Source organism: Sorex fumeus, unplaced genomic scaffold (genome assembly GCF_029834395.1).
Source record: "Sorex fumeus unplaced genomic scaffold, SorFum_2.1 ptg000030l, whole genome shotgun sequence".
Classification (NCBI taxonomy): domain Eukaryota; kingdom Metazoa; phylum Chordata; class Mammalia; order Eulipotyphla; family Soricidae; genus Sorex; species Sorex fumeus.
The window spans coordinates 16,867,462-16,884,646 of NW_026606087.1; the positions used below are offsets into that span (position 1 = coordinate 16,867,462).

Genomic DNA, 17,185 nt, shown 5'->3' on the forward strand with positions numbered 1-17,185 from the left:
AGCACCGATACACACGACGATGGGGCGAACCCCGAGGATATGAGTGGAAGAAGCCAGTCTGGCAGAGAAGGGAGCACAACATTCGCCTCTGTTCTGGGGCACTGGATGAAAATGCTATGAAATTAGACCGTGGTGATGATTACCTAATCCTACAAATATTCTGAAAACATTGAAACACTCGAAGACTTGAATCTTAAGGTATCTCAATGGGAAAAGGAAAGAATGAATGAATAAATGAATCAATCAATCAAAGCTTGTTCAGTTCCAGTTGTCTTGACCTTCAGGAGGCAGAGACCTCCTATTCCCGGCGATATTCAACGGAGAGCTGAATGTCACCATCAGGAAGGCAGAGATGAGCCAGGAAGGCCAGCAGGAAGTGAGTCGGAGACAAAAACCTGGGTCCTCTGACCAGCGAGAATCCCAAACCATCCTGCCCTGCCAGTCAGATGGACTTTGAACCCCTGGGAATTCCAGAGGTTCCTGGATTGTTCCTGGATTGTTTGCACTCCACATCCTGTCCCGGCTCAGGTTCCTTTGCAAAGCCTCCCCGGGGGTCCTGGGTGCTGCCCCAGGAGAACAAAGGGGCATTGAGATGCAGGGCCCGGCTCCACCCACCCGGAGAGGATTCTTATGCAGCAGGCACAGAAACGGAGGCTCTGGGAGGCTGGTCAGCCGGGACAGCTGCTGTCCAGGGTGAGGAGCCCCTGCTGGGCAGCCTCGGGGAGCAAACAGGGCCCCTTCAACTAATCAATCAAGTAGCCAAACTCTGTTTGTGCTGTGCCGCTCAGTGCCCACCGAGTCTCCTGTGTCATGATATGGGGGGCGGGGGAGGGCAGGGAGATGGGAAGGAGGGAAAGCTAGCAGCCTGTCTCCAGGGATCCTGACCAGAAAGCTGAACACGGGGTGGGGGTGGGGGGCTGGGAAGACGGCTCCCCGAGTGTCCCCGTCCACACCCCAACACAGCGGGGTCAAGCCCTGAAGGCCCTCCCCCACAACACTGCCAGGTGAGGCCCTGGAGACCCCAAGGCTCCCCCCCACCCCCGCCCCCGCCAACCACTTCCGGGATGACCCAGGTGGTCCCCTGATACCTACCACAGGGCCCCAGCTCTAAAGTACATGACCTGGTCTACTGTGTGTCTCCTGGAGAGATCTCCAGGTCAGCTGAGGGGAAGGAAAGGGGATGAAGGAGGAAGGGAGGAAGGAAGAGAAGCAAGAAGGGAAGGAGGGAGAAGGGAGGGAGGGAAGGAGGAAGGAAGGAGAGAGAGGGAGGGCGGGAGGGAGAAAGCAAACATGTTAATAACTAACAAGCAATGATCAAGGCAAGTGCACACTTTGGATTCTCATAGGCCCTGACTCAGAGCTCTGACTTACTAGCTGTGAGGTGAAAACGGGATGAAATCTGACAGAGCCTCAAGCTTTCTCATCTGAAGGATGGACACAACACACCTGTTTGGCAAAAGTGGAGGAGAGATGAAGATAACACGCACATGATGTCCCATACCCTGCATCAGTAAGAGTGGGTGCTCGGTACCTGACAGCCATACTGAGAGGCAGAGTGAGGGCTCTGGTCCCTCATGCGCCACTAGAAGGAACCCCCAGCACCTTGCTTGGTGTGGCCCCAAAACCAAATCAGAAAAGGAAATAAAGGGGGGCGGGGAGGGAGATGTAGAGGACAAAACACATCCAGGGGCTGGGAGATATCGTCGGGAGGCACTTGCCTGCCATGCGGCTGACGCAGCTTGCTCCCTGGCATTAGAGATGGTCCCTGAGCACTGCAACGAGCGACCCCAGAGCACAGAGCCAGGAGTGACCACTCAGCAGCACTGCGTGTGGACCCCCAAACCTCAAAAATTCTGTTTGTTTCCTGAACTTATTTCTACAGGGGCAAAAGTCCTCCCGTCTTTAAGACAATCCTTAAGAACACTGCTAAGGGCCAGCTCGGGCAACACAGTAGCCAGCTTCCTCCGAGGTAACAGGGCCATCACCATCCCCTTTGCAGATGGAGACTCTCAAGCTTAGAGATGCTGGGAACCGTTCCCGAGGACAAGGAGATGACAAATGGCACAGTGGAGACCCAGGCCTTGTGGTCAGATGCGCTCGGGGCTGGGGTAGGGGGTTGAGAGGGCCTCCCAGGAGGGAAACATCGTCTCATCACAGCATCACTAGAGAGGCCTGGAGCCTGGGGGCCAGGATAGGGGAAGAACAGCCTTGGAAAGCGTAAGGGAGACTTTCCAAGACCTCAGACAGGACCCCTATACGACAGGGCCTGGGAGGCACCAGCTAAAGCAAAACAGGCCGGAAACACAGGCCTCGGTCTGGAGTCTGTCTGGGCCTCACATTTGCCACGGGCGCCCCCACGGGGCAAATACGCTGCTGCCTCAGGAAGCCCCGCCCCCTCGGCCTCTCGGCCTACTCCATCCAGGCCATCCGGGCCCTTCCTCCCTTCCTGCCCAGGACTACCAGACACCCTGGAGCATCTCTTGACCAGCCTTTCTCACCCCTCCCCCTCCCAGCCTCCTTTCCTTGTTGGCCCTCCCACTTCCCCCCTCCTCAGCCCCATGCCACAGGTTGGTCTCCTAGACTTGTGCTGTGGTCCCTCCGTTTACACAAACTTTCACCTGTAACCCCTTTGGAATATGCTGGGGGCCCACGGGGGAGAGGGGCAGATGGCCCAGGCTGAGAAACGTGGCTCTCCACAGCGTCTGTCACAGGTGTCCACGCCCATCTGCTCGCTTAACATCTGTCCAGGCTTCAAGTGCCCCGCGGTGAGCCCAGGTGAGCCCTGTCTGTCTGTCTGTCTGTCCGGCCGCACATTGCAGACAAAGTTCACGCCCTCCAGCTCTCAGCCCTCTGCTAACCAGCCTTCAAGGGCAGGAGAAGGGGCTCTCAGGGCGGGGGTGCTTGCTTGGCACGCGAGAGCCCTGGGTTTGATGCCTGGCACCACCAGGTTCCACCAAAGACAGCCGGGAGCAGCCCCCAGGCACTGCCCTTGTGTCTGGCTCCAAAAGCAAGACAACAAAGAAAATGACTAACGGCTGCCTAACTCCTTGCCATTCACGACACATTTATGCACTACTCAATACTTGGCAACTGCTTGCAGAGAGGACAATAAGCAAACGGCTGCCACCTCCCAGATTCTCAGTGCCCTGAGAGAGACAGTGTGTGTGTGTTGGGGGGGGGGGGGGGGCGCTGAGGGGACAGCCTGGCTCACGGGATGTTCCAGGCTGGCAGAGAGAAACAGAAGTCCTGGGGGTGGGGGAGGCTTCCTGGAAGATGTGACCCAGCTGACCCAAAGGATGAGGAATTTCCCAGAACACAGGAGTTTGCCTGCCTGCATGTCCCTGAGACCCTAGAAGGACACTTGGGATCCTCGGGGGCACTTCCCAGTCACCAGCAAGGTGATGACAGTCGAGGCTCATTCCCTAGTGGACTGAGGGAGGACAGTGTTCCTCCCAGGGTGCTCCCCTTGCCACCAGGAGGGGGCACCAACAGTCCTCTGCTTGTGGCCGTGGCCACCCTGCTGGGTCTGCGGGGGCTCTGGACAGCTGTTCACCTCACAACTTACTGGCGCACACTGTTCATGAAACACCAGGTCCGTCTTCCCCACTGCTTCCCTTTACCAGGCAGAGAGGGAGCAGAGATTCAGCTCTTGGAAACCTCCACCAGGGCCCGGATGGTCCTGCTGCTCAGGTCTGCGCAACTCCCCGTGCATCAGGGTGTGACCAACCCTGCAAAGGGGACACAGCTTTCTCTGCCCAGCTTCACTGACACAAGGAACTGTACTGTCAGGCCCTCAGCGGCAACAAGACTCAACCGTATTTAAAAGTTTGGCAGGGATAGGGAGGTGGACGCACAGTGATCGCACAGTGGGGAGGGTGCTTGCCTTGCACGTGGCTGACCTGGGTTCGATCCCTGGCATTCCATATGGTCCTCCAAGTCCACCAAGAGTGATCCCTGAGTACAGAGCCAGGAGTAAGCCCTGAGCCCTGCTGGGTGAGGCCCAATAAAAAAAAAATAAATAAAAGTTCTCAGGAGGCCAGAGAGAGTGCAGCAGGTAGGGGTCCTGCCTTGCATGTGGCCAACCTGGGTTCAATCTCTGGCACCCCATAGAGTTCCCTGGGGGCCTCACCACCAGGAATGAACCCTGAGCACAGAGCCAGGAGTAAGCCCTGAAAGCCGCTGAGGGCGGGCCCCAAACAAACAACAAAAGTTCTCGGTGAAGGTTTGCAAAGCGTGTGCCTCACCAGCATGAAGCCTCGCCACCTGAACCCTCTCCCACCCTTCCCCACTCCACCACAACTAGAACAAGATTTGGAAACGGGGTCAAAGAGAGTACAGGGTAAAAGCTCCTGCCTTGCACATGGTGACCCCTCGTCGATTCCCAGCACCACACACGGTCCCCCGAGCACTACCAGGAGGGATCCCTAAGCATAGAACCAGGACTAAGCTCTGAGCACTGCCAGGTGTGGGTCCGCCAAAAACAAAAACCAAAAAACTTAAGACTGAAAAAGGGTCATTCGAGGTCAGAGAGCCAGCAAGTGTCTAATAAACAGAAAGTAGGTCTCTGTCCTTCTAGAAATCTTCTTTCTATCGTATTAGGCTGCCTTCCAACATTCTAGTATTCAAAGACTGGCCGGGTTATGGTCTAGCTTTCACACTCCAGTTGAGAATGGATGGAATTCTTCCAAGTAGCCAACCACAACCGGGATAATCACGGTACAGTTAGGTCTTGACCTTTGGTCCAGGGTAAAGCTTTATCTTTCTCTACTGCAAACCAGAGGGATATTTCCGTATTTCCTGGTTAGGAGAGCTGGATGTTTTGGTTGCTCTGATGCCATCATTATTATCTTCCCCACCTGCCAAAATGATACAACAATCGATAAACAGACAGCCTCTCTGAGGCGCTGAGACAGCCAAATGTATTTACCAGCCAGGGTTTCTGCTAATCAGATCAGCCCGGATCGATGTGCAGGACATTTACCTATGCTGCAGCTAAGCACATTCTGGACACCTTCATCCTGGCACCCGGACAGCAAACGCCTCGAGCCCAAGCTCGGGCACCCAGGGACAAGAACCCAACCAAATGTCGATGCAAAGTTAGATTAAACATGCTTAGCCCGCCACAAAACCCAACTCTTCCATCTTTCCTGAATTGAAAACCAAATCATGCTGTTTCCAAAGGCAGTGAGGAAAAAAAAGGCAATAGGAGCAAATCTGCACTGGGAAGAAGTCTTTTAAAAAAAAAAAAAAAGATCAAACAAGCCAGAAATCAAAGAGAGACAGCTACACAATTTCTGAATTGATCACTGAGATCTTTTTTTTTTTTTTGAGAGGCAGCAAGATGAGGAAAAGAGACAACAACATGTTCATTTGGCTGCCTTGGTGACATCGCCCTGTGCGCCGCTCACCTGCGTGTTCAACTCAGCCTGCTCAAAACTGAACTCAGGGCCAAAGCAATAACACAGTCGGGAGGGCGCTCGCCTTGCACGCGGGTGACCTGGGTTCGATCCCCGGCATCCCACACGATCTCCCAAGCCTGTAAGGAGTGATCCCTGAGTGCAGAGCTAGGAGTAAGCCTTGAGCACCGTTAGGTGTGGCCCCCAAATAAATAAACAAACACACACAGGGGCATGAGGAAAGGGAGACAGGCACACTTGCTGGGGATGAGGTGACTATCTACAACCAAGACCATAAATATCAACACCATTACAAACACATTAACAATAATAATAAAAACGATGAACCTGAGTCATGTCACCATGTCTATTATTGTAGCATCCCGGCTGCCCAGACATACATCCCCCCTCCACCAACTGTCTCATACACACAGAGCCTTAAAATCCTTCCCACTGCTCTTCAGATCAAAACCTAAATAAGGAACATGCTTCCAGACCTGGCTGAGTTGTCACACTTGCTACTTTTCATACACACACACACACACACACACACACACACACACACATTCTCTCTCTCTCTCTCTCTCTCTCTCTCTCTCTCTCTCTCTCTCTCTCTGAGCATTACCCACTCTCATTCCTCACGCCGCCCTATCTACACTCAGGGCCTCCTTCCTGGCTTCCTCAGACCTGAACATTCTCCTTCCTTTCTCTCCAGCTTTCTGATTCCCTTCATTCTCACCCATCCCCATAGGGGGTGATTCTTTGCCGAGACAGTCTGACTTCCCCTCTCCCCCCTACTCAAAAGCAAGGCATCCCAAGTACCTTGCATGTCACTGCAGAAAAAGCTTCATGAGCCAGAATTCACAAACCCACTCACTGAATGTGTTACAATTCAATTGTCTTTAGTCTATTCGGAGCTGGGCTACATGAACTCCAAACACAAGATTCTCACCATCCCCCAAAGAAACTATTAGCAGTCACTTCACTCCCCCCACCCCCCACCTCCCTGGAAATCACTCCTCTACATTCCATCCCTAAGGATTACCCAGCCATCCCGGACATTCTAGATAAACTAAAGCCAATAACGGAGTCTTTCGTCTGTGACTTCTCTCTCTGGGTATAGATCTGTCGAGGTTCACTTGTGTTATAGTGTATTTATCAATACTGCTATTAGTGAATAATATCCCCTGGATGACAAGAACGTATTTTAAGCCACCTCTGCTTCAGTTAATGGGTTCACAGAGGCTGCTTCCTCTTCGGCTGCTGTGGCATACACACAGAGCCTTAAAATTCTTCCCACTGCTCCTCAGATCAAAAGCTAAATAAGGAACATGCTTCCAGTTGTCACACTTGCTACTTTTCACACACACACACACACACACGCACATGCACACGCACATGCACACGCGCACAAACACACACACACACACACACACACACAAAGTCCACTACTACACATACTTTCCCTTCTCTGGGGACAGACCCAGGAGCAGATTTGAGGAACTCTGTGTTTAATATTTTGAGGAACTGTCAACTGTTTTCCAGCCAGTCACTCCATTTCACATCTCCACCAGCTTCCTCGATTATCCCTCTGATCACAATCATCTAACAGGTGCAAAGGGCACCTCCTTGGGGGCTGGGTCAGTCTCTTCCTAACAACACACACTGCGGAGCACCTAGGCAGGTAAAAATTGGCCATGTGAATATCTTTGAAAAATAAAATGTCATTTTGGATCCTTTGACCAAGACTATCTTTATAAGATAGCACAGCGGGTAGGGCATTTGTCTTGTACGCAGCTGACCCGGGTTTGATTCCTCTGTCCCTCTCAGAGAGCCCGGCAAGCTACTCATGGTGTATTCTATATGCAAAAAACAGTGACAACAAGTCTTACTTCGTGTTCCTGGAGCAAGCAGATGCCATTGGGCTATACTAGCACGCGACGGGGACAAATGAAGACGTTATTGGTGCCCGCTGGAGCAAATTGATAAACAATGGGACAACAGTGCTACAATGCTACAGTGTTGCTTACACAGGGGCTGGAGCAATAGTACAGGGGGCAGGGTGCCTGGCTTGCAAGCAGCCAACCTAGTTGGATTCCCAACACCTAGTAATGGTGCCCCAAGCCCCACCAAGAGTGATCTGTGAGCCCTGAGTAAACCCTGAGCAAAACTGGGTGCTTGCATACATGCACACACACACACACACACACACACACACTCTGCTTTGAGGTATTTTTTTTATAGCCTATATGAATGTCTTTTCACACAAGACGTACAAGAATTCTTTCCCATCTGAGAGTCTTTGACATGATGGTGTCATCCTTTAAACACACAGCTTTTAATTTTTTTTTTTTTTTGAGCCACAGTCAGCAATGCTCAGAGGTTACTCCTGGCTCTGCACCCAGGAATCATTCCTGGCAGTGCTCAGGGGACCATATGGGATGCCGGGGATTGAACTTGGGTCAGCCAAATGCAAGGCAAGAGCCTTACCCCTTGCAATATCTCTCCAGCCCCCACAAGACTTTAATTTTGATGACATCTAAATAATATTTTTCCTTCCAGTTCCTTGTGCTTCTCATGCCATAACTGCCTAAGCCAAGGTCATAGCGACATAATCCTAGAGCTGAGGAGACGGTCTGGGGGTTACCAGCCCATTAGATCCCCAACCCCATTAGACCCACAGCACCACATGGCCTCCCGGGTACCACCAGGCCTGGCCCTGGCACACCCCATCCTCAGGCCCTAGCATGGACCACCTGTCCATTTAGTTTAGCAATGCTTGGAGTGGTCCCTGGGTTCCCTTGAGCACCATCTGGAAGCCCCCTCTCAACAATACAATCCTTTGCTTTCTTCTAAGTTTTACAGTTTTCACTCGTCCACATGGGCCTCTAGAATCTGTTCTGAGTTTATTTCTGTGGCTGGCTTGAAACAGGGTTTCCAACGGCAGGTTTTGCTTAAGAATATGTGTTGCACTGCTTGCTGGAAAACGAAAGTTTTCCTTTACTCTGATCAGCACACGACCAGACCTGTCACGTCATCTGACTTCCAGTTAGACCCTCAGACCCAAGGATGGGGCTGCGTGGCCCGTGCATGCAGCAGTGCCCAGGCCTGGCGGACACCTACTCAGACGCGGGGCGGCCGCAGCGAGAGTAACACCCTGGGAAATAAGAGCCTTCCCATGCCATGGCTGGACTCTCCCTGGCTCTCCGGTGTGGGCTCAGAGAAGTTGGGAGCCCGAGTCACGTTTTGCTAGTTCTTCACTGGTGACTCGTGGTCCCCGGGAAGGGCAGAGGGCAGCCCCTCAGATGAGGACCCCTCCCTGTCCTCACTATGTTGTCAAGGCCAGAAGGACACAGACGGACACAAGGCAGTGACCTCCAACACAGGCTCAGACCCATCGCCTGACTTCTGGGGCTGGGCCAAGATGTGGGAACATGGGGCAGGTGTGCACTCGCCCTGCTCACCACACAGTAGGGCGCTTTCTCTCTCAACACGCAGTAGGGCACTTTATCCCTCACACACAGTAGGGTCCTTTCTCAACACGCAGTGTGGCGCTTTCTCTCTTATGACTCAGTAGGGCGCTTTCTCCTTCACACGCAATAGGGAGCTTTCTCCCTCACCACGCAGTAGGGTGCTTTCTCTCTCACCATTCAGTAGGGTGCTTTGTCCCACACCATGCAGTAGAGTACTTTCTCAACACTCAGTAGGGCGCTTTCTCCCTCACACGCAGTAGGGAGCTTTCTCCCTCACACGCAGTAGGGAGCTTTCTCCCTCACACGCAGTAGGGCGCTTTCTCAACAAGCAGTAGGGTGTTTTCTCTCTGAACATGCAGTAGGGCGCTGTGTCCCTCACATGCAGTAGGGCGCTTTCTCTCTCTGGTCTCCCAGGCTAGCTAGGGCCCTTTCTGGATTCCTGCAGCCCAAGTCCCAGCCCCAGAGCCCTGCTTATACCGAGTTGCCCAGTTACCCCCAAGCCACCAGGGAAGACAGTGATCAGGCCAGATCAGAACCCACCCGCCCTCCCCTCCACCTCACACCCCCTCACCACCAACTCCTGGTCAACCGCAGGATGGGAGCGCATCTACTGCCATCAAAAGAACAGATGAATGCGGAGCATGACCTCCAAATTCGGAGTCTGAGACAGATGCCCTCAGCCCCTGAGTGGTCGGTCACGCCAGGATGAGCACGCGGGAGGGGCATCTTGGGAGAAGGGAAGAAAGGGGGGTGGGTGTAGTCTTTCACCCACTTGGTGCTGGAGGAAAGGTGATCTGGAGGGGAACAGCCCCCACCTGCAGCCCATGAGCGCCCTGGACAGCTCAGCCTGGACAGATGGGGCTGGAGTCTGCCCGGTGACCCAGGTTCCGGGTGAGGGGCTGCTGAGTCTGAAGACCAGGTTTGGGCTGGGGTCGGAAATGGGGTCCCCTGAGCGTGCAGTAAATGGATGGGGGAGGGGCTGCGGGCCAGCTGCCATCCCCAAAATGGCAGAGCTGAAGATTCCAGCCAGAAGAGAATGAAGGCGCCTGGAGAGAGAAGGAGGGAGAGGGGAGAGGAAGGGCCGCCAGGTCCCTCGGGGAGTGCTGAAAGGTTGCCCAGGATGCAGCACACTGGCCAGTGGGAGGGACCATGAGTACAGCAGTTAGGCGCTTGCCTTCACATGGTCCCCACATAGTCCCCCAAGCCCCGCCAGGGGTGATTCAAGAGCAGGGCCAGGAGTAAGCCCTGAGCACCGCCGGGTGTGGCCCCAAAGCCAAACTTCAAACTAAATCAATGCGGTGCGAAGCAGCGGCAAACTCACAGCTGTCGGCGGCCACTGGACAGGACGCTAGTGGGCACTGCGAGGTGAGCACAAGGGCTGAGGCCTGGAGGCATCAGGGGGGCCGAGGCCCAAATCTCAGGGCTGGCCCCCTGTCCTGCCAGTCAAAGCTGTCCCCCACCCCTCCCAGACCCTCCCAGAAGGAAGCACCCAAGAACACGAGGGGCGCCACACCGGGGGGTGGGCTTCCCCCAAGGGCTGCAGCTGTGCTGGGCAAGGGAGTGCCAGAGCCCCAGAACCAGGAGGGCAGATGCCACGTGTCCAGGCGGCCCACAGAGGCACCGCAGGCTTCTAGAAGCACGCAGCTGGCTGGCTCTGGAAGGGGGCAAGGCCGAGACTGGGGGAAGAAGGGGACCGGACGGTCTCACTCTCCAGGTCTGAGTTTCATTCTGAACCCTGACGTCACTGACCACACTGCTCATGTGCGCTGACCCACGGGAACACTGTCTGAAAGGCGGGAGAGGGGGGCTGCGGGGAGCCACACAGGGGCATCTGCGCAGGGCCAAGCCCCTCCCCCGACCTGTTTCCTTCCTGACTGCAGGTAAGGGCATCCCCACCCCCACTCCGGGACAAACTCTGCTGCTGGAAGAACTGATTGGGAGTAAGCCCCCACCCAGCGGTGCTCAGGACTGACTCCTGACTCTGTGCTCAGGGACCATTCCTGGCAGGGCTGGGGGTGGTGGGGGTGGAGGAAGGGAATTGTATGGGTGCCTGGGATTGTACTCAGGTCAGCCGCGTGCAAGGTGATGAGCACCCTCCTGCTGTAGTATTGCTCCAGTCCCCAAGAACAAAGTATTATTAGGTGACACGTCTGTCTCCGTGAGTCTGGGGATCCCCGTCTCCCGCTCACTGGAGCCCAGCCCAAGCGCCCTCTTTCAGGGGTATGCAGAAACTGCTGGGGGTGGCTCCCTACTCCAGGCCTTCAGCCTTCCAGAAATCAGCTCGCCCCTGCCTTCTGCAGGCCCCCAACCCTCATGCCCCTGCTGTGAGCACTCCTAGTCCCGTCACAGCCCCCCATCACCCTGCCACAAATACCACTTCCGCAACACCCACTCAGGCCTCCAGGCCCGGGGTCAGCACGCCTCTCCTGCCGCCCCCGCCCCTGCCCTTCCACTTGCTCCCTGCTCTTTGCTTGCAGGAGGTGCTGCAGGTTAGGGGGGGGAGGGGGTGACCCCCTCACAGGGGCAGAGGGGAGAGTGACCAGGACAGGGGGAGAGGAAGCAGGAGAAATGGGGGTTCGAGTCTGAGACCTGCCACAGACCCCAGCCATGGCAGCAAGAACGAAGGCCGAGGAGAACCCGTAAATTCAAGCACTTCCTGTATTCCTGGGGAAGCAACGGAACTGCATCAGAGAGCCGCAAAGGGCAGCGTTCGGGGCGCACTGGGGACGGGCAAATGCGGCCTTCCCTGGCTTCCAGACACTGCCTGCTGACGCGGGCAGACAAGACTCGGGGTTGCAGGGCCACCAGCCCCTGCCGCGGTGGGCGGCAGCAGGGAGAGCGAGGCGCATCCGTCTGTGGGGGAGGGAGAGATGCGGCCTGCGGTTATGGATGGCTCTGACACCAGAAAGCCGACATCCGCGCTCGGAGTTTAAGATGCATCATCGCATGTTTATTAAACCATTGCTCCGTCGTATTTATTTGGCTGTGAAACAACTCCCAGCCCATTCTTCCAAAAGTGGTTTATTAAAAACTACGCCTCGAACATTAATACTCAAAAGCACCCTAGAGAATCAATAATAATGCTGCAGATAAAATGAAAGGGAATCAAAGCAGTAAGTCTTGACGGTGGGGGGGGGGTTGTGTGGCTGCCTTTCAACATCTCACACGTCCCAGAGGCTGGGCAGGGGTGGGGGTGGGGGAGAGCACGAAGCGTGTGGGGTCAACCCCAGCAACACCCCACTTCCTGTCTAAAATGTGAATGCACGGTCCGAGAGACAGCACGGTGGCTAGGGGGATACCTGCACGCAGTTGACCAAAGTTCAGTCCCCAGCGGCACGCATCCCACAAGCCCCAGATGGAACAGCCCTGGAGACCACCATGCACCCCCAGAGTGCCTAGGCTGATCCTCAGCACCCCAGGGCCTGAGCCGCCCATCCCCTGAAATATCTGCCTGATGGGTGACAACTGCCAGGAGGCTCAGGCTGGGCACCGTGAGCACCACTTGGGAGCACCACCCACCCCCTACAAAACTTACAGTGCTGCGGTGGCAGGGGAGGGAGGGAGTGTCCTAGAGGTCCGAATCTACACAAGAGACTGAGAAGGCCAAGATGAGGCCCAGTGGGGTCCCCAGTTGACCGAGGATAAGCCCTCTGTCCCTGACCAACAGCCCAGACCCACAAGCTAGGCTGCACCCCCAGGGGAGGCCAGCCACACCCAAGTACCAGTCACAAACCCATCAGCCAGCTCTCAGAAGTGACCCGGGGGGCTGAGGGGGGGTGGAAGGTTCAGGGATATTGTGACACCCTGGGGCCGGGCTCCTTCCAACCCCCTGCACCTGTCCTGGGAGGCCCCACAAAACAGGCTCAGCATGGGCATGGGGCCAGCTCCAGGGAACCAAATGCAAAAGTCCCCAGAAACCTGCAGGGTGGAGGGCACCGCGCTGTCTGTCGGGGGTCAGGAAACAGGAAGGAGAGAAGGGGGCGACCTCTGATGGGAGCCCCGATTCTTGCCACAAGAAGGGGCTCAGGGAGCAGAGCCTGGGGTGAGGGGGCCCACAACTCACCTTTCCACCTCCTGGACGTTGTTGGCACGAGCAGCTTCCACCAGGGCTGCATCTGGGAAGAGAGAGGCGCAAGGTCAGAGTCCCATCTGGGAGCACCTCAGGAGCATGGCCTGCATGGGGGCGCAAGGTCGGGACAGGCAAACCCACAGTCCTCTGCTGGCCCGGGCCCAGGAGCTCCCCCTCCGGGTCTCCATCCCTGTGCCTGCACCCACAGCAGCTACCCTGCAGTGCCTGTCTCTACTGCCATCCAGGTCATCTTCCTGCCTCACCTCCCTGCCACGAGTCCAGGCCCAGTGGGAGGGAAAGGATGTGGAGGAGCAGTGGGGAGAGGCCCCTCTGAGGGTGCCCTGAGCTTGAAAAGGGGTCTGGGGGACCCGGGCCCAACACACGCCGCCTTCCCTGGAAAGTGGGCGCTACAGTCATGGCCTGGCCAGCCTAAATAGGGTGCTGAGGGCCTTGAGTGATAGTTCAGCCGGGAGGGTGTTTGTCTTGCACACGGTGGTCCTGGGTTCAATCCCCAGCATCCTACAGGGTTGGCAGAGCACTGCCATGAGTGATTCCTAAATGCAGAGCCAGGAGTAACCAACGGGTGTGGCCTCCTGGGTGTGGCCCAAAAAACAAACAAAAAAAGACACCAGTTGAAATGATGCGTGAAAACACCCCAGTGAAGCAAACGGCTGCAAGTCCTGGGAACTGGGAATCGTGGTCCTCCAGAAGCCGCCCTCACCCGGGCCTGACTGGGGGAACCCGTGGGCTGTTGGCGCCACCTTGTGGCTTTAAAGGAAAACGGCAAGAAGCAAGAACATTCTAAACGGCTAGGGCAAGTTTTTCAACAACTGCAATATTTAGGAGCTCTGGGGACCCGTGGAGCTGCCAGGCACTGAGCTCCATTGTGGGGCACCAGAAAGACTCCTACCCAGCCCTGCTTCCAGGACGCCGAGAGACTCGTAACCGGGAGCCCTGGGTCCAGTCAGAGACTGGCCCACAGCTAGGTGAGGCTGGTCTCCGGGAAGTCAGGCTCCAGTACAAGAGCCAAGTACCACCCACACTGTGAGCCTCAGTTTCCTCATCAGTCCCGCAAGGATGAGAAATCATTGCAGGTCAGGCCAGGAGGTTAGTCAGGCAGGCCAGGAGGTTAGTTAGGGAGTGGGGGCGCCAGGGGGCTGAGCAGGAACCCGCCTCATCACTGATCTGCACACATGTCCTGGGCTTCTGTCCATCCTGTGTCATGCACACTTAGGCGGGCCCCAGCTGGACGCGGATCATCCTGGGGTCAGTGTCCCTGCCCCCTCCGTGGGCAAAGAGGAGCAGCTTCAGCAAGCTCATGAAGGAGAAGTGAGGATGGAAGCCGGGCTGGTTCCACGCACTACCTATTCAGGCAAACAGACTCTGGCACCCTCGGTGGGGGCGTACACGCCACAAAGCCCGGACTGAAACTTTAAGGCAAAAATCTGGGCAACCCCTGCTCCAATCAATCTAAATGCATTGGCTCCGGGACAGATCCTACACAGAACCTTCCGGGCTTCCATGCTGTCTTCTGCAGGAATTTCAAAAAGCCCAGCCATCTGCCTGACAACCGGGCCCCACTCAGTAGCTCATCCCCTTTCTCTCCAAAGCAGCCCCTGACTCTCCAGTCAGGCTAGCCATCCGGGAGCTCCCACCCAATCCCCCCAGTCAGGCCGCTCCCTGGAGGACGGCCTAAGACCCTGGCCTGACCTGCAACTGATTTCTGATCAGGCAGGAGATCCACAGAGTCACCCCCAAACGTCGCAAGTTATAGAATTGGAGGTGCCCTTAAGAGTCTATCTCTGTCTCCTGATCAAGGAGCTAGAGGAGAGAACCAGAGAATCACAACGGGAGCGCAAGATAAAAGCAAAACAGGGTCCCAAGGGTGCCCACTTATAGTCCAGGCCTCTCCTTTAGAGCTGCCCACCTGTTGAATGAATTTATGAACAACAAAGCAACACCCCCCATCCCCCCACCCCCCCCATCCCCAACCATCCCATACTCCTCTGGGGCAGCCCTTCCAGCAGTTGCGGGCTCCGTGAGCACTACCCTCCTATCATCTCGGACCAACACGGCTGCTGGTCAGGACTGGCTCACCGCCTGCTCCAGGCACCCAGGGGAGCTGCCACTGTGCATCAGCTTTGGGTACCCACAGATCTCTCTTTTTCCTGCCACCGCCCCCCATGGCAACATCTGAAACCAGGGCCTGTCAAACCTGGGGAGTCCCACAGCCCCAGACCCCTGAACTAGAGGGGTCCACATAGAAGCCCCTACCGTGGGACCGTGAAGAAAAGCCACTCTTCACATGGAAGGGGGTGAGTGGTGTGGCCCAGCTGGCATTGCCAACAGCTCTTCCCTTCCCTTCTTGGACCATCTGCTAGCCACGAGGCAACTTTCGCTAGCGATTGGTTACACTTTGACACACGCTGAGGTTTACTGGAGGCCTCTCGGGAGAGGAACTGGATCCCTGGGTCAGGGCACAAAACGCTCCCACTGGACAGGTAGACGAGGACTCCCAGTTGTCCTCGGGAGACAACTGGGAGGGCTGAGCTCCCCAGTGCAGCCGTGGGCTCTGCTCCCACCCTCCCGGAGCCGCGAGGTCAGGACGATGCCCCCGCCCAGACGCTCCCGATAATCACCCTTGCTGGACGGGTTCTTGCTGTAACAGTGAGCCACGAGGGCAGTGGCCAGGGCCCACATGCCCAGCCCGGCTCTGCTGGGGACCCCGTTCCAGCCGTCCCGACCGGGGAGTGTTTCTTCGGGGCTCGGACGGTGTCTCCGTGCGGCGGCCGCGAGGTAGCGGGTCTCGGCGCGCCCGCCCCGGACCCCCGCGGGGTGCAAGGCGGCAGGTGTCCGCTGGCATCCCTCGACGGCTGCCCTCGGCCAGGGCGCCTCCACGCCGTCCCCGGGGGCTACACGCCGGCCGGGGGCACTTCCATGGCTCCGGAGTGATGGCGATCTCAGCAGCTGGAGAAGGAGCCTGGACGCCGGCGCTGTTCTCTTCAACACCAGGGAGCCCAGCATCGTGACAGCTGATTACCCCCTGGTGCCGGCCCCGGTGCTGGCCACGTCCAACATGGCTGCCGCGGCGCGTTCGAAGACGCCGCGGAGGGGGCGGAGTGACGCATTGCCTCACGGGAGTGGTAGTCCACGGCCTCGGCGTTTCCGGGAGCGGGAGAGAAATGGAACTACATCTCCCAGAAGGCTGCGGAACGCGAGTCATAAAGGCGGCCGACCTACCGGGGCCCGGGGCATGCTGGGAAATGGAGTTCGGAACGGGAGGCGTGGCACGGAGGAAAGTAACCGGGTGGGGCATGACCATTAGTTTATCATTCGAATCCCAGAAGTCTTAATTTAGAAGCGCGGCGGGAGCCAGCATTGTAGCTTAGCCGTAGAGCCTCTGCCTTGCCTGTATAAGGCTTGGGTGAGGGCCAGAGCGATAGCACAGCGGGGAGGGCGATTGCCTTGCCCGCGGCCGACCGGAGTTCAGTCCCTGGCATCCCGGCATCCCATATGGTCCCCCAAGCACCGCCAGGAGTAATTCCTGAGTGCAGAGCCAGGAGTAAACCCCTGAGCATCGCTGGCTGTGGCCCAAAAAGAAAATAAATAAATAAAAGACTTGAGTGCAAGCCCGAGCACACCATGTCCTTTTCAAAAAACAAAGAAAAAAAAAGCCATCGTAGTTTCTCACTGTTATAAATTAAGCAGGAATATTCAGCAAAGGCCAATCATGAGACTCAGCTTCCCTCCCTTCTTCCCTTCTTCTTTCCTTCCCCCCTGCCTCCCTTCCCTTCCTGGACCCGGTAAAGAGCTTTTGGGAAATCAACTTTAAGAAGCACCTGCCCAGCCCTAAAATAACCAAATGTCATAAAGAGCTCATCAAGCCTTTTAGTTATGCAAATTCTGAGCTTAGCTCTTTATAGAGAAACAGAGACACTACTCAGATATAGAACTGTGAGGCTTCACCCAGAGAAGGTTGGACCCCTCAGAAAAGGAGAAGCTACAGAAGAATTTAAAGGTCCTGATGAGATTCTGAAAGGACCATCAACAGTGCAAGGCTTTCCTGTGACAATGCCATTCCTGGCTGACTTGCTTTTTCAAGCTTGTGTTCTCTCTCTCTCTCTCTCTCTCTCTCTCTCTCTCTCTCTCTCTCTCTCTCTCTCTCTCTCTCTCTCTCTCCTTTCTTTCTCTCTTCCCCCACCTCCTCTATCTCCTCCCCACCCACTTACACATTCCCTAAATTTCTT

At 56.0% G+C, this 17,185-nt stretch overlaps 1 protein-coding gene across 1 annotated transcript in view; it reads right to left on the reverse strand.

The window, feature by feature from the left end:
* The window catches only part of CLPB (ClpB family mitochondrial disaggregase), a 143,761-nt gene extending 127,727 nt beyond the window's left edge, over window positions 1–16,034 (reverse strand). The window contains exons 1-2 of the mRNA XM_056116115.1: window positions 15,578–16,034; window positions 12,933–12,984 (exon numbers count right to left, since the gene is read on the reverse strand). Of these exons, the coding sequence (XP_055972090.1) occupies window positions 12,933–12,984; window positions 15,578–15,962 (437 nt within the window). The 5' untranslated portion in view covers window positions 15,963–16,034. The remainder of the gene's footprint in view (window positions 1–12,932; window positions 12,985–15,577) is intronic.
* Window positions 16,035–17,185: the final 1,151 nt, after the last annotated feature.